The 23,598-nt window shown below is 42.4% G+C and overlaps 1 protein-coding gene across 2 annotated transcripts; it reads right to left on the minus strand.

Annotated features, from left to right (window-relative positions):
- Nucleotides 1–4,801: 4,801 nt before the first annotated feature.
- On the minus strand, nucleotides 4,802–23,598 carry mmp16b (matrix metallopeptidase 16b (membrane-inserted)). 2 transcript variants are annotated; one of them, XM_061693671.1, is made up of 10 exons: nucleotides 23,535–23,598; nucleotides 18,509–18,657; nucleotides 16,972–17,088; nucleotides 12,402–12,706; nucleotides 9,579–9,740; nucleotides 9,082–9,299; nucleotides 8,864–9,002; nucleotides 8,105–8,255; nucleotides 6,245–6,360; nucleotides 4,802–5,339 (listed from the first exon to the last, which is right to left on the minus strand). In XM_061693671.1, the coding sequence occupies exons 2-10, from the start codon at nucleotides 18,610–18,612 to the stop codon at nucleotides 4,978–4,980; spliced, it is 1,674 nt and encodes a 557-aa protein (XP_061549655.1). In that variant the 5' UTR covers nucleotides 18,613–18,657; nucleotides 23,535–23,598; the 3' UTR covers nucleotides 4,802–4,977. The 2 variants fall into 2 exon arrangements, with proteins under 2 accessions (XP_061549655.1, XP_061549654.1); XM_061693670.1 differs by lacking the exon at nucleotides 23,535–23,598 and adding an exon at nucleotides 19,861–20,282.

The raw sequence follows: 23,598 nt of genomic DNA on the forward strand, positions 1-23,598 counted from the left end.
CATTTGGCTATGTTACAGACTTATTCTAAAGCTGCTTTGATTCCAGATTGCTTTTGAACAAATCTACATAAAATATCCCATAATGACAAAGTAAAAACATTTGTGTAAATGTGTTACAAAATGTAAACATTCAAACATACTCGGTAAATAAGTATTCACACCCTTTGCTATGACACTCAAACTTAAAAGCTCAGCTGCATCTGATTTCCACTGATCATCCTTGAGATGCTTCAATAACTTGAATGAATTCCACCTGTGGGAAATTCAGTTGGTTGGACATCATTTGGAATGACACACACCTGTCTATATAAGGTCTCATACTTGCCAGTGCATATCCGAGCACAAAAGCAAGAAATGAAGTCGAAGGAATTGCCTGCAGACCTTCGAGACCGGATTGTGTCAAGGCACAAATATGGGGAAGGATACAAAAACAATGTCAGCAGCATTGAAGCTCCCGAAAAGCACTTTGGGTTTGATTATTTGGAAATGGAAGAAGTTTGGAGCCACCGAGACCCTTCTTAGATCTGGCCGTCCGACCGAGCTGAGTAACCGGGGAAGAAGGGCCTCGGTCAGAGAGGTGAACAAGAACCCTGTGGTCACGAAGGTCGGAGCGCCAGTGTTCCCTTGCGGAGACGGGAGAACCATCCAGAAGGTCAACCGTTGCTAACGTTCTCCGCCAATCAGGCCTTTATGGTCGAGTGGCCAGACGGAAGCCACTTCTCACTAAAAGGAATATGGCAGCACGCTTGGAGTTTGCCACAAGGCGCCTTAAGGATTCTCAGCCCATCCAACCTGACTGACCTTGAGAGGATCTGCAGAGAAGAATGGGTGGAAAAAAATGCCCCAAAACAGGTGCCAAGCTCGTAGAGGCGTACCCAAGAAGGCTTGAGGCTGCGCTTGCTGCTAAAGGTGCTTCAAGAAAATATTAAGACAAGGAGGTGAATACTTATGTACCTGTAATGTTTACATTTTCCCAAAATTTCCACAACTGTCTGAAAATATTTGTCATTTATGGGATATTTTATGAAGAAGAAAAAGAAAACTGCACTCAAATCAGCTTTAGGATAATTCTGTAACATAGCAAAATGTGGAAAAACGGAAGGGGTGTGAATACTTTCTGGTGGCACTGTATGCATGTATGTGTGTATGTATTTTTAATTAGATCATTATTGATACATTTTTTTTAAATATATAATTTTAGAGCGCGAACAACCATTTTTGGTAACTTACAATATATTTATTGTAATTCATTTTTATGAAAGGATTTTATTTTTAATGTTTTATTTTTTTAGGGCATCGAACCTTTTTTGGTTACTTAAATATTTGATTTTTTTCTTCAAAAATGTATGAATTTATTTTTCATGTATTTTCATTTGATAACTTTTTGTTATGGAAATGTATGACTATATGGCAAGGCAGCTTTTCTGGTGACTTGTAAAAAAAAAAAAAAATTATTGCTTATTTAAACTTTTAATGGACGCATTTGTTTTTAAAATGTATTATTAATGTTATCATAATTATTTCAAAAAATAAAATTTTTATACTTTAGGGCACCATTGTCAATTTGAGCCAAAATGGATTCCACACACCTCACTGCAAGGTTATTGAACCACGTGATTTAGCCCGGCCATAAATGAATGAATGTATGAGTGAATACATAAATAAATACATGCATACATAATAAACTCAACCACCAGATGTTAAATTTAGTCAAATGAGTCGAACGACACCCATTTTTGTGTTTGCTTGGCCAATAAAGAGAATTATGACTCTGAATTGATAACCACACGAGGAGTTGTGATAAAAGCAGTCATATGTTACTGTATGTGGGTCACAGTGAGCATGTGGACAACAAGTGTCAAATTGTGTTGTTCCTGATCACGCCCGACTCAGCTGACCCTGCCGTCCAACGTATGGAGTTAATGCGCGAGCGGCAACGTGGCAGAGGTTGGGGCGGGGTCAAAGATGAGCAGCAATCAGGCCTAAACCACGGTGTCAACTACTGCGACCTCGACAACGGCGCTGTCAGGTGAGCTCACAATAAGCGTGTGTTTTCAAATACACTATCGCAATATTTCCAATAAAAGCGCACTTCGTTAAGATTGACCGACGAATGGGCTCGCCTGGGCTACGGAGTCGCCGACTGCGAAGCCTGAAACGCGTTTAAATGTTGCTTTATATTTCGATTTTGCACACTGGCAAGTATCGTGAATAGCTGCCGAGAGGTGAGATCGCATTAATCATATGACATTGTGTATGCATTACACGTACATTTTCTGATTCATGCGCTATTTTTTTGTTTTTTTAATCCGTGTGTTATTTCTACTCTGTACTACAGTTTCTTGTTTCTACAAAAATAACAAAAGAAATTCTAATTAGCGCTGCAGATTCCTTCCAATCTAACATGCATTGTGACACAATGAGGGGCTCACTCACTCGTTCATTATGCACTTGCTCGTTTTTTTTTTTTTTTTTTATTATTATTTATAACACACAGCATGTCTTTACCCATGAAGTAGTAGAGGGATTTTTAAAAAAAAAAATCTTTCAATCAGACAGCATCCTCCACTTTATGTACATTATATACGCAATAGTATAAGTTTAGTTCTATTACACGAGGCCTCAGACGTGTCGGGAGTAAAAACAAACAAACAACAACAACAAAAAAACTTTGAAACTTCCTTTAGTTGCATCACTACTTCCTGTCTTAGCCCTAAATGCTTAGCAGCACAAAGTTGGATGAAAGGCAGACCAAAAAAAAAAAAAGAAGAAGCAAAGAAGCACTTGGAAAAGTGCCAGAACAGTTTTAAAAGCTTGTAATTGGTCTTTTTCTCCAAAAAACAAAACAAAAAAAAACAACGAAATAAATAAATAAAACAGATGAATGCAATTGGAAGTCCAGGAGATAAAATAACAGCTTCAAACGCACTTCCGTGTCTCTAACGATAAACTCGGTACTCAATACAGTCCCGCCTGGCCTTATCGCACCCACAAATCCACAGTTCATTACACGCACACACGTTCACTTTAAATGACTTTCAAATGCGACGACTGACAAGAGCGACGACCCGAACACCGTCACAGATGGTGGTCGGGTCTGCTTTCTTAAAAAAAAAAAAAAATTAAATTAAAAACTGTACAGCAATTAGGACCATTTACCGCAGCTGCCGCCAACCTCTTTTGCCACCAAAATGATGATGCGAAAGCTCCACCAATTTGAAATAAAAGATTGGAACACTTTTTACTGAGCGGCGGAGGCTGTTTCAAGTTGAACAAGCACAAATTCAAAAGTTCCATCAAAGTCCCACTAAGCTGTGAAGTCTGCATTTATGATACATATTTGTCAGAAGCTGCTCAAATCATCTTAAATATCATTTAATCGTACTTTGGTTAGACATTGTCTAGCGTGTAACTATTTGATTTTAGATATATAATGGCACAGAATATATGAAATATTTGTTAGAGGTGCTTTATTTCTAGAAATATATTCATTAATGCAAGCAGTGGTAGTAGTTACACAAGATTTGTTTCTTTCTATTGTTAGCAATTTTTATTATTATTATTAATCTCAGTTGTTTTGTTTTTTAATCAAACTACGTCATTTGCATTTTTCCGACCCACTCGATTGACACGCACGTCGTATCTTGAGGCGCAATGATCCTTTTCACCCAAAAACATCCTTCCCGTGGTGGATTTTTGTCCTCTTTTGCGTTCTTCCCCGTTCCCATGTTGCTACACCAAAACACGAAACGATATCAAAATGGATTAGCAAAGCCGTTTAAGATGAACGAAATGCAGCTGTTGCTGGACGCAACAGAACAAAAGGGCTCAAGCTCAATTCGACAGAAATGTTTAGAAACGGTTAGGATTAAGCTTTGGGTTAGCGAGGGTTGGGGGCGTTTGACTTCTGCAATGCCAAACTAACTTTGACACAGAACTGCGTTAAGTCTTCTGCCAAAAAGAAATCTATCGATTGCGGCTGCATTGACGAACGCTGAATTTTGTTTGCAAGCCCAAATCTATGTGCCAAGACATTTGTCTCTGACCCTGTGGAGTTATTAGAGTGTTTTATGGCGAATCATCAAATTTTGCTACAAAGCTCGAAAAGAACCACCATTTTTTCCCCCCCAATTTCGCAGTCCAGTATATTATGTTTTAAATTTGGACATCGGACAAAACCTCAAGAACACGTTGGTTGGCCAAACAGCCGCTTTAAACTCAACTTTTGGGGCGTAGGTCCTTGAGGTTTTTTTTGTGTGTGCGTCTACTCGTGATAAACATGTTTACACAATATCACATTACTTAGCGAAACTGGCTTTCGGGGCTGAATTTCCAAAGAACTCCAGTTGTCAGCTACGAGACCATTTCTTTGAGTGATTGATTATGAAAAATAAAAAATAAAAAAATAAAAATGTCCCAAGCTGGTTGAAGTTAATGGGTTTTTTTTTTTTTTTTACCTCACGTTATACGCTGCCTGCTATCTTCACAAAATATAAAAAAAAAAAAATCTGAATGTGTGACCAAAAAGTGAGGAAAAAGATCCGACATCCTCTTTGGAAGAAAAGGGCCACACTATTTGCACGCGCGTGTGTGTGTGTGTGTCCGTCTGTCATACAATTTAATGTTATTTTTTTTGTTTGTTTGTTTTTTTTAAAAAAAAAAAGCACAGCTCAGGGTGATTTCATTGAGAACAAAAACTTAAATCTAATTGGTCGGTGCTCGGGGGGGGGGGGGGGGGGGGGGGGGGGGGTTCTTCAAGCAAGTGTGCAGACAGGAGGAAGGACAAAAAAAAAAGGTCCACTTACATACAGGAGCTTAAGTCGCACTCGCTCCATTGAGTTTGTTAGAGAAAAGAGTCCAAGTAGATAAATACACAGGACTTATGAGATATGGCTCCCTCACTGCCTTCAGTCTCCTTTTGTGCAGTTCTGCCGGGCATCACGAAACGCGGCAATTTTGAGACCTTTATATCCGAGCTCACACCCACTCCTGCATGGAGCGCTTGCAGTACAGTATGTGGCGCTGCGTGCTCTTCCGGCGGAACTGGAACACGGTGTACAGCAGGACCATCATGCACAGCGCCAGGACGCAGGGGATGGCGATGGCCACCGCTTTCTCCGTGCCGCCCGCGCTGTCCAGTTTGATGACCACGTCGGCGTCGCCGCTGTCGTAGTGGCGCTCCTCGGCCGCCGGCGGGCTCCAGTCCCAGTCGGGGTCCGGGGGGAGGCCGTCGCAGCCCATGAAGTCGCGCAGGATGGAGCGCGGGTAGCCCGGCTCCACGCGGAGCAGCTGGTTGTTGAACTTCCAGTACTCCTTACCCTTGTAAAAGTACGTGAAACCTGGACAGACAGAGGGAGCAGTTATTTCTATGACATTTTTCAATTTTGATTCAGAATACGACAGCAGCACCTCTATTTTCATCGGTGGCACCTCAGCGGCGGGCCGCAATTTCCGCGCGTTTGCCAACTGGGAGACCGCGTTGCGACAAGTTGTGCGTTCAGGTCCTTTGACGTGCCCGTGATGTTTGACGCTGAACACCTCGTAAACTTGTGTCTTATGTCGCTGATTGTTTTATGTTTTCCTCGAACACGCTTTTTTGGGTTGTTTTTGTAAATTAAATTCGAGGCACAAAGATGTGACCTAAGACAGCTGACTTTTTTCACAGATCTTTTTTACTAACGTGATACTGTCAAGTCATAAGGACTGTTTTCAGAAATTTGAAAAAAAAACAAAAAAAAAAACAGCACTAATCACTTAAAAATTGTTGCATTTACAGTATTGTAGTTACAGATCTATAACACGGACTATTTCTATTTCCGTTACCGTCTTTTGGGGCGGGTACATTTAATTAAAAATCCAATCCAATTTGTAAAAATGACACATCAAATCTGTTTATTTTTGCTGATTGGCTTCAGGGAATCACATCGTTGTGCCGCCTTCATCGTGAGACGTTCGGTGTCCATTTCAAAAATGGATGTTCCCACTACGCTTATGCTGTCGTAAAACTAGTTGTTGTTGACGGGCCACGTCTGGTCAAAGCTTACAAGACGCGCAATAATCACACGCCGGTGCCGCAGCGTCTTTGTTGACTTCAGTGCAAAGAAGCCAAGCAGCTTAATGGCGGGCGGTTGCCGTCGCGCTCTCAAAGCGGCTTTGAAACGACGGCGGCGGCGGCGGCGGCCGTGCGCCGCTCCCATCTCTCTTTAATGGGATTTACGGCACAGAGTTGAGCCGGCCACGGTACCGTTGGCTTTGTCCACGAAGGCCCCCTGCGGAGAGTCGGGGATGCCCTTCCAGATGGTGATGGGCTTGGGATACCCTGGATCCATGGTTCTCATGTCTTCATTGTACCGCCAGTATCTGGGAAAAGGCACACAAACACGACACTCAATAGAAGCACACAGTTTCATCTCTTCATACTACAGGCCTGATTTACTGAGATCCTGAATAATGGGCGGTACAGTATAAATATTTTCAACTGCATTTTTATTTTGTTTATTCAAACAGGGACAGTCCATATTCATGAACATTTGCATGTGAATATGCCAGAATCTCCCCACTTTTCCATTCTTCGCAGCCACCTGCTTCTTCCTTGACAAGCGTGCCACGTTTTTGCGGTAAAATAAAGAACTAAAATACCGTGCAGCATATGGTATGTGGAGCAGACCGTGGCGCCACATATCAAGAGTCGATTTTGGCATGGCAAAATTGATTTGCAAGCTTGGTTTTACACTTGGTTTGGCCCTTGTCAAATCAAACAATTCCACATCAGGACGAAAAGAATCGAAAGAAGCAGCAGAAACCAGCAAAGACCGATATGGTAACGTCATCCCGTCCGTCACGTGTGAGCAGATAAATAACATTTGGACGCAGTGTAGCCGCCGCAACAATAATCGTGACAAAGCAATTTGTCAGAGCTGCTCTTCCCTCCAGTTGAGCCACACTGGAGACGATTTGTGGTGACGGCTCCACAAACATGTCACACCGCCGCGCTGGCAAGCTCTGAGATTCACGTTTGGGAAGGCAACTCGCCGCCGTTCACGTTCGACTCCAAGGAAGAAGCGACCTCCGGGAGAACCTGACGCACATGCTGCGGAGTTCTTCAGCCGAGCCGCGGACTGGTAGCGACGTGAAAGGGAACAATTAAGCAGCGTGCCCGCATAGCGATAATTGGGCCAAATTGGAGCATTTTTCGTCACTTGCGATCAGAGTCGGCGCAGGGCTTATTGGCTGTCTCATAGATTATCTGCGGCGATTATCCTGCAGTGTGAGGTGTATCAAGAGGGATTTTCTCAGAAGATAGTCAGGGCAGACAATCCTAAACGTTAAACTCATTCGATATTCTCAAATCCACAGATTCTCCGAATGTAACCTCACCCCTCTCACAGCCGACCTTTAACGAGAATTTTCCAGCCGTTAAGGAGAAACTAAATATCAAACGGCAACAAACACAAACAAAAATAATGAGGATTGTTGATTGATTACAAATTTAGCAGGAAAGCGCATACAAAAGTCCATCGTGGCTTCTAGCCGGATAATGTTTTGGTTTGTTTTTGTCTTGTATATAAAGTTGCTACCAGCCTAAGCTGCAAATCTGTTGTTGTTTGACATCATTCATGGACTTTAGTGGTTGTTTGAACAAAAAAAATCTGACAGAAAGCTCATTCTGGCCTCCAAAAGGCAAAATGAATTGAACTGAGACTTTAGTAGTGAATCACACAAAAAGTAAGCATCGTTGTTTTTTCTTGTTGTTTTTTTTGCCTCATAAACACAGTATTGTTTAATTTTTGTTTTACTGTTAAGACAAAGAATATTTTTAATTGATAAATCTAGTCGGAAATGGTATAAAAAAAATAATGGTTTAATTTTTGGTTTTATAGTCAGAATTGCCAGTTCATTGCCAGTAACTCACAAATTTGGTTTTGATGATGTACATTGGCGGACGTTTTGAAGAGAAAAAAAAAAACTCATGAGAATTTTAATAGAAAATGTAACAAAGAGCTCCTTTTGGGCTCATAAATAAACATCTCTGAATTGACCAAATATGTCGTGTAAAGCAAGCGGGACAAATGTCCCCATTTACACCGCCTTGCATGACGCAGACCTGTCTCCTTTGAAGAAGTAAGTCTTGGCCACGTCCTCCCACCACACGGCCGTCTCAATGTTCTGCGTGGGCATGCCGCTGCCGAACAGCGAGATGTCCTGAGGGTATGACGGCTGCAGGGTGGTGTCCTTGAACACCCAGAAGCGGTTACCTGAGGACGACCGTGGCAAACGTTAGGACACCTCGCCGTTGTCGCCGCTATGAATATGACCTCATCCGAGCCGATGCATACATAGACTGAATAAATGCACGCTCTGATCCAACTGGGCGACGGATGTCATGTTAATCTGCCTGATGGATGTGTGACTGTGCGAGACCTGCAAGTGTTATGTTCGGTAAGTGATGCGCATTTTTCATTCGTTTTTCTTTTTTTTTTTTTTACACATCTACGGAACATTAAGTGCATGTGCACGGCCATGACACTGACACGCAATAGTAGCGTGAAATGTCTCAAAGTGGAAAAGGCTTCTTCGCAGTGCAGAACTCCACCAGATGGCGCTGTGCAGTGGTTCCTTGAGATACGAGTGAGCCGATTTTGCGAGTTTTTACAGCGACGAGCTGCCATCGGGCCGATTTTTAAATGTATTTATTTTTTTTGCTCGTAGCGGCGAGCGAAAATTAGAAAGTTGAAACTATACATAAAATAAACAGAATGACAAAGTGTGTATTTAACCAAACCGTAAAACTTTTGCTTTTGTGGCACACTGAGACCACCATTTGTCAGCGGTTGATTAAAATCAATCAGTAGTCTTTTATTACCTTTGAAAAATACAAATTTTCCTTCGCTGTTTTCATAGACGGTGTCAATTTTGGCAGGCAAGCCTTTCCAGAAGTAATTGATCTGCATGGGGTATCCAGGGACCACAGAGTTGTCCCGCACCCTCCAAAACCATTGGTCCTACGGATAATACATGTTTGATAATCATCGTTATCATTCTGATCGCATTCAGCGTCGCTCATCGCTGCGCTGCTTTTACCTTGAAGACAAAGAGTTCCTGGCGCAGGATGGCCAGCGTGTTGAAGCCGCCGTCGCAGATGTTGGGCTTGGAGTTGGGGTTGGACGGCTTGGCCCCCTGCGGAGGGCGATGTGGCCTGGCGTGGCGGTCGTGCTTGCGGGGGTCCGAGGGGAGGTGGAAGCGAGGGGGGGGCGCCGTGGGCGGAGGCCTGGTCGGCTGCGGGGCTCTGTCGGGTGGACCTAAAGAAAAAAAACACATTATTTCAATGATTTGATATTATAGTCATATTCAAATACAGGTTTTTCAACTATTGTAAAATAGCTTTGAAGTATATCACAAAAATTAAATACAATTCCATTAAAAGAGAAACAGTTTGGAAAAGGGCTTGTCATTTATTAATATGTGCAATAAAATTGAGGAAAGTATTAGCCACACATTAATTGATTTTCTCCTTCTATGCGGACGAAATACATACAGGCAGCGTTCCTCAAATGTTTTCATTCAAACTAAATTGTTACCGTAGATCTTCTGGATGCCCTGCAGGTCGTCGTGAGGTAGTTTAAAGTTCTCCGTGTCCATGTACTGGTAGAAAGGAGCCATGATCGCAGTGGGATCATTGGAGTGCTCCAGGCCGAGGGCGTGGCCCAGCTCGTGAACGGCGACCAAGAAGAGGTCATTCCCTAGAGACGGGGGAACGAGGACAAACTGCTGGATCGATTATACATTTAGAAAGAAGGACGGGAAGGTTTAACACTCCACAATGTATGATTCACATCATTTTGAATGCGCGTGGAAGCTTTCAGTGACCCCGAATCAGAATCAGAATCACAAATTAATGAGTCTCTCTGTTGTATGCTATCAAACCCATCCTTTATTTTATGTATAATGGAAAGCCCTCAAGCCGACTCGCGTCCGCCTGGATGAACACAAACGCGTTCACAGCTTGCGTCGTGTTGGATTCTTTTGGTTTTGTTTTTTTCACAACAGAGGAAAAAAAGTGTGGTTAGAAGGTGCAAACATGACGAGGGACGGTGCGACTGTAGGCCCATAATTACCCGAATTGGGTCAGTGTGTTCCTCCTGTCACTGCGAATGACAATTTATGATAATATGTCACACACACACACACACACAACACGACAACGCGAGCGTGTGAGTGCGCGAGATAAACAGTACACTTTGTGAGTGCGCGATGTTAGTCTGAACAAGCTAACGCGTCCGGCGTGCCTCGTAAGAGGAGTAGACACGGAATTGAGTTATCGATTGGACGGCTTGTAGCAGGATGACGCAAGAACACTTTCACTGGACTGACCATTTATTTTGAAGGCTAATGTTGTAATATGAGTTAGAATTGACGTATAAAGTGTCTTGGGATCATAATTTGTGGTTTATTGATGTTTGAATATAGGCAATTCTAAAAAAAAAAAAAAAGAATGTATTGGGGCGTCAATTAGTCGCGGTTTCCTATTTGCGGGTGGGCTCCGTCCCTTTTTGTGTTTTGTGTTTTCACTCATGGACGCAGCATCAAGTTGTCAAATTACACTTGTCAGTTATCGTGCTGATGCGTCGCCAAAAACAAATATACCTTTAGTTTTGTGCCCGCTTGGAAATTGGCGGATCTTCAACCAGCCTAGTTGCCAAGTCACTCTGTGTTGGGGGCACGACGATGTAAACGAGCTGAACAATCCAGCAAATTTGGGGGGAAATGTACTTAGTTCACAAAACATTTACTTTAATTTCACAGTTGACCAATTCCAGAGACCTAAATATTTGCATACAAATATCAATTTTACATCATATGCACATTGGACCAAAACATTGAGAACATTTGTGTTTAGAAATAGCCGTGTACATGATCTGAACATTATGGGAAATGCAGAAGGAGATAATCCCAGCTGCTGTCTTGAGGCAACAGCGAACAATAAAACGCAGGTTAGTACAAACTATAAAGCGTCTGAAATCGAAGGTGATGCTTTCGTGAGATAAAAAAAAACAAACAAACAAAAAAAAACAACTCAGTGTGTTTGATGTCGACCTGCGAGCTCGCAGTGCCAAACTAAGTAAGTGTGTTGCTGTTTTTTTAATGGAAAAACAGACTTTCACTTGTTTAAAAAAAAGAGAAAAACAAAAAAAAGACGGGTAATATTACAATTTTTTCTTGAAAATTATGACTTTAATATCATAAAAATACAACTTTAGCCTCATAATATTATGCCTTTGTTTCTAAAACATGACTTTATTCACCCCCCCAAACCGGACTTTTTCTCGTATTATTTTTTTTTTCCAGGGTGGGTCTAATACTCCTCCGTACAAAAAACAACTCATACAATCATTACAAAGTGTTACACTTCTGAAAAGTTAATACTGTTCTGCAGGCCTGCACAACAAATAGCTGTTGTTTCCCGCCTGTCATTTGCAGGATAACATTTTTTTTTTTTTTTAAAAACGAGTGACAGATGGGCCGATGCGTCTTTACAAAGTACAGCCCTACTCTACCGATGATGAAAAACGTTTCCGCATACTGTTTTGTTTTTATTCTCTTGAAGACATTCTATCCTGCTGGACCATCTCCTGCTGTCATAATGTCTTTGTCTTCCCGAGACGCTCACTTTTGTTCTGTTGTTTTCTTGTTCTCTTTTTTTTTTCTATGCTCGCTCTTCCCTTGTCGACATAAAATCCAGCATCCCACACTCAGCGTTTCTTTATTTTTCCTCAATAATTACCTCCCTTCTGTTGTTTGTGGGAGGAAGTCAGAGTACACACAGAAAGCACACGCGAGCACGGAGAGAACATGCCAACTCCACGCAGGAAGGCCAGAGCCGACGTTCGAACCCCGAACCTCAGAATTGTGAGGCAGATGAACTAACCACCTCATACCGTGCTGTTCAGTAGAAAAAAAAACAACCAAAAAAACAAAAAAAAACCAGAAATATCAAAGAAATGTTAGCTTGCTGGCTACTTGTTGAACACCCAAAAAAACCCCGCAAATGTTTAAAATTGTCCACATTATGAGTGTGAACTGGAAATATATCACAAATTAGGACCCCAAAACACTTAAATATTTCAAAATGATCTTGTATTGTGACCCTTTAAAAATAAATGGCAATACATGCACATGTAACCTCCACTCATAACCCGGGCTAAACTTAGCTCCTCCCAGACACACAAAGATGTTCGTCTCTCAGTTAAGATCTAGCGCTGCAACATACTTCCTTGGCACCAATTATTACTTTCAGGGCTTTACTGCCATCTTGTGGAAAAAAAAAAATGTGAATAGGTTGATTCGCAAATAGCAAGGGAGGAGGTCGTATTTTAAAGTCGCCACCCAGCTCGTGCACTCACCATCATGGTTGGGGTTCCCCAGGGTCCAAGGCTCATCCGAGTCAAAGTGGGTGTCGCCCCCTATGCCGGGCCCGGGGAAGTAGGCGTGGGCGAGGAAGCCGCCCTCCCCGTCGAAGGGCGAGCTGTCGCCGTGGAAACCCGAGGCGAAGATGATGGTGATGTCCACGTCGCGCCGGCCCGTCTCCAAGGCGCTGTAGGGGACGGCCTCGAAGCGCAGCGGCGTCACTCCCTGCCACACGTCGAACGCCCGGCGGATGGCGTCGTGGGTCTCGCGGGCGCCCACCTTTGGCGTGACATTTTTTATGCTGTGGTGGGGGGGGGGGAAACAGAGATGTCCACGCGTAGCCAGAAACAAAATGCACATATTTGCATCGTGACTACTCCACATACGACTCTACTTACTACTATACATATTACACACAACCATTTTGGGTAGTGGGCACCGATCCCGTAATGTCGTCATTCACAAGTAAAAATAGTGTGTTTCTTATGAATGTCATTAACACAAATAAAACATTCCACAGAAATAAACTCATGAATTTTGACCACAAACTACAGACCCCACAGATGTTATTGCAGTAACGCCAACCCTGGTACCTTTCTTCTCAAATTGCTTGTATCCACCAGGATGCATCCTTTCAATACGTAAAGACGAAAACAATATTTGATCCATGCTTGTTTTGAGCACCCATCCATTTTCTGAGCCGCTTATCCTCACAAGGGTCTCGGGAGTGCTGGAGCCTATCCCAGCAACCATCGGGCAGGAGGCGGGGTACACCCTGAAACTGGTTGCCAGCCAATCCCAGGGCACATACCAATTTTAGTGGTTGAATACCTGAAGGGTGGCGCGATAGACATACAGCAGTCTACTGATTGGTTGAATTGAACTACTAGTAGAGGAGGTACTGCAATTGCTAACATCGCAAGCATTGTTCAAATCGTGTGAAAAGCATACACAGTCCCCTCCAAAAGTATTGGAACGGCAAGGTCAGTTCCTTTGTTTACCTCGTATGCTGAAGACATATGGGTTTCAGATCAAGAGATGAATATGATACCAAAGTTCAGAATCGCAACTTTTATTTTATGGAATTTACATCTAGATGTGTTAAACAACTCAGGACAGAGCACCTTTTGTTTGAACCCACCCCCTTTTCAAGTGAACTAAAGTATTGGAACATGTGACTGACGGGTGTTTCTACTTGCTCAGGTGTTGCCTTTTAGATTTATTGCTTTAACATTAGATAGTGCTTGTGTTTGGCTTTGGGTTTCACCTGTCAAAAATGCATTTGCTGTTAAGCAAACATGAAGACCAGAGAGGTGTCTATGGGAGAAACTGTACTCTTCAAATTCCACTATTTTCACAAATGGAGCTGGTTTTACCATTGTCTTCATACGGCACGTATACACTGCTAACTCCAGTCGTGGTATTTGATTGACAGTTGGTTTCAACGCATTCAGGGGACAAAACCCGCTGCGTTTGAGAGTGGAGACAATGGGTTGATTGTTCACGATTATGAAGCCTCACTTTATATACTTGTCGATTTCTTTTTTTAACCATTCCAATTTGTCAGGGTTCTTAACGACACCCTTCTCGATGTATTCACTTTACAAGACGTGTTTATTTGTGGGTCTTTAACTCATTTTTAAAATGACTCTTGTCCCAGTCTTGAAATCCGTGGCTTGGCCTAACTCTTGTCTTGGCCAAATGCATAAGAATTTGCCATCGTAAATATTGAAAAGCTTTATCGTTTACAAATGTAACTGTTTTCTGAGCAGATCATGGAGGGAAAATGACTGTTAACACACCCTGCAACACATGGTAATCACGCAGGTTAATCTTTTAGAAGCATCGGCGAATCGGGCCTTTGCTGACTTTGATGGAAAGTGACAGCGTACCTGCTGCGCTGCTATGATGCCACATTACCATAACCCCACAGATATCGGATGAATTGTTCCAAACCGTACGGCGAACCGAAGTGAACTGAAATGTACAACTTGATGGAAACCAAATGCATTGACAAACCATTGTACCTCCACAGGTCAGCGTACAGAGGCATTTTTTACTTAGCCAGCGAGAAAATAAGTTGATACAACTATTTCAAGGCTGGCAGCATTCACTGAACTTTTACACAGCTCTCTTTATCAGTGCCTGGCAGGCAGAGAGGAATTGGGAATCTTCTCTCTCGCCTCGCATCTTTATGAATAACACGCAGTCACTGGCTCAGCCCTGATTGACATTCTATTTGAAGAGTGTTCTCATCAGTTCAAATTAGGGGAGGGAAGGATTTGAATACATTGACGGTATTATCGGCGACAACGGCTGAAACCTGTCCATTTTTTGCCGCCGCGCCGGCGTAGACCCGTTTATCGCCCCTTCTCAGAAGCCATTAAAAAAAAAAAAAAACAGCAAAAAAAAAAAAAACGAGGAGGCCGGAGCGTAATCAGGGGACGAGATAAAATGAGAGCGGGAATATTTTCTGCTGAAATGAGGGATTCTGTAGTCAGGAACCAGAGTGGAAATTGTTTGTTGCGGGGTATGAAAAGGCAAAAAGAGAGCCACTAGCTATTTTGTCCGCTCGAAATAGAACATAATGGCTGCACACTCGCGCACGCACAAAAGTGCCAAAAGTACTCACACTCTTAAAGTAGAAGTACAGCAAATATATACAGTCCATGATAGTTACGGGAAAAAAAGACTAAAGGTGGAGGGAGTGATTACTTTATTCACAGTGAGAGGACAAAGTGAATGTGAATCCTCTGGAATTTCTTAAAATTTCAGCACAAATTGGCCATACAATGGAGTCTGATCTTCATCTAAATCACAAGATTAAACAAACACAATCCGCTGAAACTAAGATCACATGAACAATTATCTGTTTTCATATCTTTTAAAGAGCATGATATGGAAGCATTCACAGGACAGGGAGGAGAAAGTAAGTCAACCCTTGGATTTAATAACTGGTTGACCCTCCTTTGGCGGCAATAAACTCAACCAAACATTTCTTGTAGATGCAGATCAGATGTGCAAAAAGGTTAGCTTCCACATTTGTTGCACTTCAGCAAGATTCCTGCTATGTCTGGTTTGAATAGCTCTCTTGATCTCATTCCACAGCATTTAATCGGGTTGAGCTCAGGACTTTGACTGGGCCACTACTGAACACATATTTTGGTCTTCAGAAGCTATTCCGTTGTTGATTTGCTTCTGTGTTTTGGATTATTGTCCTGTTGCAACACCTATCCTCTTTATGAACTTCAACTGTTGGACGGATGGCCTCAAGTTCTTCTACAAAATGTCTTGATAAACTTGTGAATTCATTTTTCCATTGATGATAGCAAGCTGTCCAGGCCCTGAGGTGGAGAAGCACGCCCTTTCCATGATGCTCCCTCCACCATGCTTCAGAGTTGGGATAAGGTTTTTATGGTGCTGTGTTGTGCCATTTTTCCTCCACCCACACATGGCATTGTGTGTTCCAAACAATTTAACTTTGGTTTCATCTGTCCACAAAATATTTAGCAAACATTTTGTAGACAGCAACAGCTTCCTCCTTGGTATACGCCCATGAACCCCATTCTTAATGTTTGACATATGGTAGATTTGACACCAGAGATGTTGGCATGTGCCATTGATTTCTGTCAGTCTAGGGTTCTTTTTTTCTTTTTTTTTGACCTCATTGAGTATTCTGCACTGTGCCTTTGCAGTTAGCTTTACAGGAAAGCCACTCCTTGGAACAGAAATACTTTTAACGGTACTTTTGTAACCTTTTCCAGCTTTGTACAAGTCAACGATCCTTAATCGTACGTATTCTGAGAGCTCTTTTGAGCAAAGCATGGTACACATCAGGCAATGCTTCTTGGACAAGAGACAATTCTAAACTGGTATGCGTTTTCTAGTGGCCACAGCAGCTTGGACCCACATCTCCAATCTAATCTCATTGATTGGACATAAAACATATAAACATATAATTGTTTGTTGTATTAGTTTAAGATGACTGTTTGTTTATCCTTGTGATTTAGATGAAGATCAGACTACATTTTATGACCAATTTATGCAGAAACTTAAGAAATTTCAAAGGCTTCCCATACTTTTTTCCTCCCACTCTAAGTAAAAGTAAAGAAGTACAGACTGAAAAGAACTTTTGACTCGGGAATATTTCAGAGATGAGTTTGAATGTCGTCATCCGGGTGGATTGAAAAACGTAATGAGCCCATTTTGACAATGTAAGGAGTAGAGAGCACAAACATGTTTTCAAACAGGTACTTAAGCAAAACGTCACGAGAATAATAGATTTTATACACCCACCCACCCACACACACACACACACACACACACACACACACACAAATATATGTGTTAACCCATTTGTTAGTGCGAGTGTGATGCTGATGTGACGTTTTGAAAGCAGTCGCCATGGCAACACAGAGCATGTGATCACCATTGGTGCTGATGAAAAAAAAGGGTTCACTGGCACACATGATTCCTCCTCCTCCTTCACGGTTAAGTGCGGCGAAACCTGAATGGTCTCCATGGCAACTGACACCCCCCCCCCCGCCTCATCTTGCCTCTCCTCACCTGTAGGTGATGTGCATACGCTGCCACTTCTGTCCTGTCAGCGCGTATCTCCGCCTCCGTGACCTCGAAGCACTCTTGAGCGTGTCTGGAACGCCGCAGCGGGGCTTCTGCATCCAACTGGAAACAGACGAAAGGAGAAGAGAAGATGATTTTAGGTCACCCTTCAAGGCATTCATACGACAGATCTTCACTTTGTGTGAGGTGAACTTGACATTCACTGCATTGCCGATGAATGTGCAATTATACGTCAACTCCTGATATTATCGCAACAGTATAATAACAACAGTATCGGGGTGCAGTCCCGGTGCAGAGAGCAAAAAACATTGTGAGAAAACAAAGGACGATACAGATCGATAGAACTCTTTTGTTAAAATACAGTATCGACGGGTATCAATGTAAGATATAACAATCAATATAGCTGTCAGTTAGGAGTAGGAATCACAGCGTAACTCCCCAGTACGATATTGTCAGGATAACAATGGTTCTGTGCCTGTGCATATTTAATATACGCATACATTTTATAAGCGGGTGTTTTGATTTTGTATCACAAGCGATAACAATCTTTCTTTTCGAGGTGGGAGTCACAGAGTATCGCGCTAGCAATGGTATAAAGTGACTTTGCCATGATCAAAACATTGCAAGAAAACAACGTATGATACTGTACATGTTGACATGCCTGCATTTTCAGTAAAAATATAAATATTTGACTTGTATCGCTATTGTAATGCATCTAAATTTTAGGGGTGGGAATCACAGAGTAACTCCCAATACGATATTGTCAAAATATCATGATAACAATTGTTTCACTATACAATAACTGTGCCATGATCAAAAACAAAGTCAGATACATGTTGACATGTATTAAAAGGTGTTTGATATAAATAGCATTTTTTTTTAACATTGCAAAAAAAATAAAAAAATAAAGTAGCATGTTAACCTGACAATGAAACGCATTTAGTGTCGTGCGCCTCCATGCATAGTAGAAGCGGGTCAATTGATGTTGCATCAAAAGTAATGATGAAGAGAGGAACTTCCAGTACAATATTGTGATAGCAAGTTTTCAATGATGATTGTGCCATGATCAAAACATTACAAAAAAATAAATAAAGAAGTATGAGACCTGGATATGACAATAAAACTCACTTGGTGCGCTTGCATCTTGAATATGAATAGCGATTTCTGAAGCAGCCTTATCGCTATTATATCACAAGTGATAACAATTCTTTTTCGCTCGCTCGTGATATTAACAGTATCACGAAATAATGATTGTGCATGTCGCCAAGTGCCCAGCTATGACAAGTTCTGTGCAAACTACGCTACCACTCATGAGTGACAAACACAAGACGAAGGCAATAAAGAGCGTCAAGTCTCACCTCAGCGTGATATCACTGCATCATCGTGCAAAATGAGAAGAAGGACATGTGTTAAAAGGGTCACCTGGACGATGAGGGGCGGGTGAGGACAACATGTCTTTCATTTCTGTTATTCTCACACACACACACACATTTGCACGTCCACAACACGTGGGTCTACTCACTCCTTGGTCCTCTCATCCAGCGTCCCGGTGACATTGAGGCCGTAGGTGCGCTGCATGGCGGCGATGGCCGAGTGCATGGTTTGGGCCGAGCGCAGGACGGACATTTTGGGTTCTGTGCGTGGGAGGTAGCCGTACCTTTGTAGCCATCCCTGACAAGAGGCAAAAATCATATTGATTTGTATAGGATAGACAGACAGTATTGCGCTAAAGTCATGAGCTACCAATGGCTTTTGTTGTTTTCAGATACAGTAGCTGGTTAAGCTGGATACACAAACAATAAATCTGTTTTTCCAGCAATTTACGGCAATAAATGAATAAATACCCAATTGATTAGGAGTCTATTCCATTTAGCATTTAGCATTCCGCTAACTAGCTCACTAGCTAGCTAGATAGATAGATAGATAGATAGATAGATAGATAGATAGATAGATAGATAGATAGATAGATAGATAGATAGATAGATAGATAGATAGATAGATAGATAGATGTAACTAATAGTAGCTTTCAAATTCCAAAGTAGATCAAAATGGAGCCCCAGCACTTTGGAACACAGGAGCATTCGGAATACGGAGGAGGACGCTTCTTCATTTTTGGATCAGAGCACAATACTGTATATGCATCTTATTGGTGTCCGCTCCATCCATCCCTCCATCCCTCCATCCCTCCATCCACCCGCCCTGCCGTCAATTCTCGCATCCATTCACACGGCAACCGGCAGCCTCGCCGCGGGGGCGGCCAATCAGAAATCTTCCCCCGATATGCCACCTATAATCTGTCCGTCCCTCCTCGTTTCCCGACCGCCTTGTTTATGATCCCCTTTCGCTGCCGTGTGCCCGCTTTTTTCTCCCTGTGTCTATTCCGAGGCACACGTCTCCCACATGTATGGCAGCGAGGCGTAAAATAGATTTTTTTTTTGGGGGGGGGGGGAATGTTGGAATCTGGGAAGAGGGGGGGATTATGGATCTGACCTGCAATGATATTTATGATTAAAACAAATAATAATGGGGTGGTGTTAACAAATCCCATTATGCAACTGGCATGTGTGAATAGCTAATCCGCTCCATCAGCTTGATGCTGAGGCCTATCACCTTTTCATCATCAATGAATGCATTGCAGGCCCCGACAAAGCTTGCAACCATATCTGGGTTACATGCACACACACAAATGAGCCTTGAGTGGCCATGTTTTGCAATTGGTGCTCCAGATTTGGATCTTTAAAAAAAAATTGTTTTTTTTTTGGCGGGGGGAGGGGGGGGGGGTGTCTGCTGGAGGAGAGTGCACGATCACGGATGGAGCCAAACAGCAGGGAAGGGCCGTGCATAAATGAGATGATATATTTCTGTGCATCCTACCTCGACGCTGAAGTGCTGGTGCTCCTCTCCGGACACTGCACACGCAATCCAAAGCAAGAGATGCAAGCACAACGCGGCCGCCTGAACGCAATCCGATGGTTTCCTTGCGCTGGAGGCGACTAAGGTCATAATGACCCGCTTTAATCCCGAGTCTCTATTTTGTTGTTGTTGTTGTCTCGCTTTTCAGGGAGAAGCCTCTCGCGTCGCGTCTCGCTTTGGAGTCTTTTAGCATCAAGTCAAAGGCATGGAGGCGTGAAGGCGCTTCGTCCGCGAGACGCGTCGACGTCGGGAAGAAATGATCCGATGTCAAGCACACGTGAGGCGGCGTGTTCCATCCGCTGCCCTCGCCATGCTTGTATTTACATCACGGGCTCCATTTGGGTGGCAGCGGCAGCAGCAGCAGCAGCACTGGGGGTTGCAGGCAGGCAGTCTGCGCAAGATTGGCTGACCCCCCCCCCCCCCCCCCCCCCCCCCCCCCACCCCACCCCCCCCCCCCCCCCCCCCCCCCCCCCCAACCCCCTACAAACACACACACACACGCGCGCGCTTATCACCATTCACGCCTGCGCTTTGATTTCTTGCATGACAGAATGTGCACGGCGTCTGCAAATTAAAAAACACTTTTCATTGCATGAAAAAAGGTGCAATTCCCATATAAAAACAATGCAACAGCCATGTCGTTATTAACCATTTTTTTAAATTTTGTTATCAGTCACTAAAATAATGAAACATTAATAAATCATAAAACTACACTAATTGATTTTCTGTTTTAATTTTCTATTTTTCGATTTAATTTATTTTATTTTTTTTCATTTATTTTTTCTGCCTATTGAAAACGCAGCCGCAACGTACAGTAAGCAGATCAACACAAACGCTCGTGTGACGTCATACGACTACCCCGCCTCTCGTTGCCAGGCAGAATTGGTAGAGTAGTACACGCAGGTAAGCCTTTGAATGAAAACTGGCGGCGTGTGCATAGCTGTACTGCATATGGCAAAAATAGCATTGTATTAATTTTGCAATTAACAGGCTACTGTTTGTCAAATATGAAAATGCATATAGGACAGAAGCTCTGCTGTATTTGTACATTTTTTGCTCATAAAACCTCACAGAATTTTTTTTTTTTTTTACTATATTAAGATCCAATTTACAATGTTTCACTTGACCTACACTGAAAAAATGTGGTAAACTGATTTTGAATTTTTCCCTTCTTTTTCTCGACTATAATCAAATAGCAGATGTTAATAATATAATTTAATCGTGTGCAACTGATGTACATGTTCAATTTGTGTATTTCTAATAGCGAAACCAAAAATTGCTGGAAAAGGATGTCTCGAAGTCAGACAGTTTGATCTTATTTTTGGGGAGGGGAAACACTCCAACTCCAACTCAAAAGTCAAACAATGCCATCAAGAATAGCCGAGAAAATGTCTGATGCGTGAAATTATGGAGAAAACGTCTTAAAAAGCCAAACCATTACAACCAAAACGACTGTGTCATATAAATTTGGAAAGATTTGCCTGAAAAAAATACAAAACTTGAATAATTACATACATCCAATTATTTCAACCAGAATTTTCAGGATATGTCTCAGAGTCAAACAGTTTAGGAACAGGATCAATAAATATTAAACTCAAAAGTTATTCAAATGTATGCATTTTATGCAACATTGTTATTCTGATTATGTTTCAAATGAGTGTATTCTTGTCAGGCACGCAATTGATCTAACTTTGATTTATTATTAGTAATAGTAGTAGTAATTTAGCGGAAACCGAATAAAAACACGATTCAAGGGCGATAATGCTGGTAAATAGATCACAGCATATCACAGCAATCTCTTGAGATCGTGTCACTGTGCCCCCCCCCCCCTCCCCCCTAGTGGCTGTGAGCAGCATAGCCATCATCTTTACTTCCACCTACATTTGCATGAGATTCACGGATTACTGTGATATGTTGTGGTATATTTGCATCAGAGCAATCTGATTGGATGCTAAGGGAGCTTTATGATTTCCGGCCATGCCAGGGCATCATCATTGCTTTTCTGCACGTAAGCATTCTTTCTCCCTTTTGTTTGCGGACGCTTCTCTATGTACAATAGCCTGCAACCAGCAAAGTGGCCACACGATGGCGGTGTTTCCCGCAGCATTTTGCCTGCAAGCCATTGCCCGTTTGTCAACCCCAAAGGGCCCCAGAGCACACTGGAACCTGATCTTAACTGCATTGGAAGGAACACACAGAGCAGAAGGAAGCTGGATGGTTTCACACCATCAAGATGTCATGATGCGTTCACGGTCCCCTTGACAGTCCGACGTTTGATTGTCATTTCATGTGGTTATTGTATATTGAGACAGGGAGAGGACAGGCCGTTTACTGGAAGAGGCTGGCACTAGTCTTGGGAACTCAGAAGCTACAAGCGCCTGACTGATGGTCGTTAGTGGTTGACTTTTGGGCAGCTTTAATTATTATTATTTTTTTTCCCCTGCTGTTAGTTTTCTTTTCCTCTTACATAATATTCCCAGAATGCCATCAACCCAGCGCAATTGAAACTTTGGGTTGGCGGCATTGGTGGGGGAAAAATGCCTCAAAGTAAAACATTTTGACCCTCATGTGCCTCAAAAATGAAACAATTTTAACTGAAATGATTGTAAAATTGCAACCAAAAATCAAACAAGTTCACCCAAAAAAAAAAGGGGGTAAAATATGCAGCAAAAGTCCTATAAATAGAACAACATTTTGGGGGTGCGTCAAGACTCAAATAATTTCACTCTTAATCTCTTGGGGAAAATATGCATCAAGAGTCAAATATTTTAATCCTAAATATTCAGGAAAAATGTGCATCCAAAGCCAAATTATTGAATCCAGGATATTTGGGGAAAATGTGCCTCAAACCAAAGGGTTGTACAAACTTGTCGACTAGTCTACTTGTCGACTTTACTCCTCCACAATGACGTTTAGAGTGTGACGTCAACTAGTCGAGAAATTGCAACAAAAAGGTCTGACAATTTCAACCAAAAAAAAAAGAACTATGCATCAAAAGAACTATTTTTTTTTTGGAGTGTGTGGCCTCACTTGTCTGTGTGTGTGTGTGTGTGTCTGTGTGTACTCAGAATTAAAACCCATCACTGCTTTTCAAATATTTGCCTGGAGCAGGATCTGGAGAGTCATTTCCTTTAGCGGCGGGCAGATGGTGGTCTTCTCTAATTCAACCTAATTAATTGCAACTTGACAGTTTGTTCTCCAGCATTCTGAGCCCTTTTTTTTTTTTTTTTTTTTGGAAGCCTGAAAAAACAGCTTTAACGACCATTTAAAAAAAATAATTGAGGATTCTTGACAATGAAATGTTCATTTAAGGCCACTGACAACATTTTCATCAATCTGAACCCCCCCACCCCCCCAAAAAAAAAAAAGTAGACAGTAGAACTACACTGTTGTAAATGAGCATCCAAGGGAGTTACATCATACAAAAGAAAACAAAGAAAAGAAAAGAAAATCCTAGTAATAATTTTCAACCTGTGCGAATGTGGTTGGAAACAGAAAAAGTTATTGTTGCTGTTTCACGCTCACCACGTGTACCGTTGCACAACCATTTGTCCTCGATTGACACACTGGTCAACGTGTGTACCTAATGAAGTGTCCTGATTTGGGAGGGGAGGGGCGCATATGCGCGCGAGTACCTGCGTCTCGCGCGTGCCTGCCTCTTGTGACGTCACCGCGAGTCGTCGTCCACTCTGCTGAGAG

The sequence above is a fragment of the Phycodurus eques genome, chromosome 13 (genome assembly GCF_024500275.1).
Source record: "Phycodurus eques isolate BA_2022a chromosome 13, UOR_Pequ_1.1, whole genome shotgun sequence".
NCBI classification, from domain to species: Eukaryota; Metazoa; Chordata; class Actinopteri; order Syngnathiformes; family Syngnathidae; genus Phycodurus; species Phycodurus eques.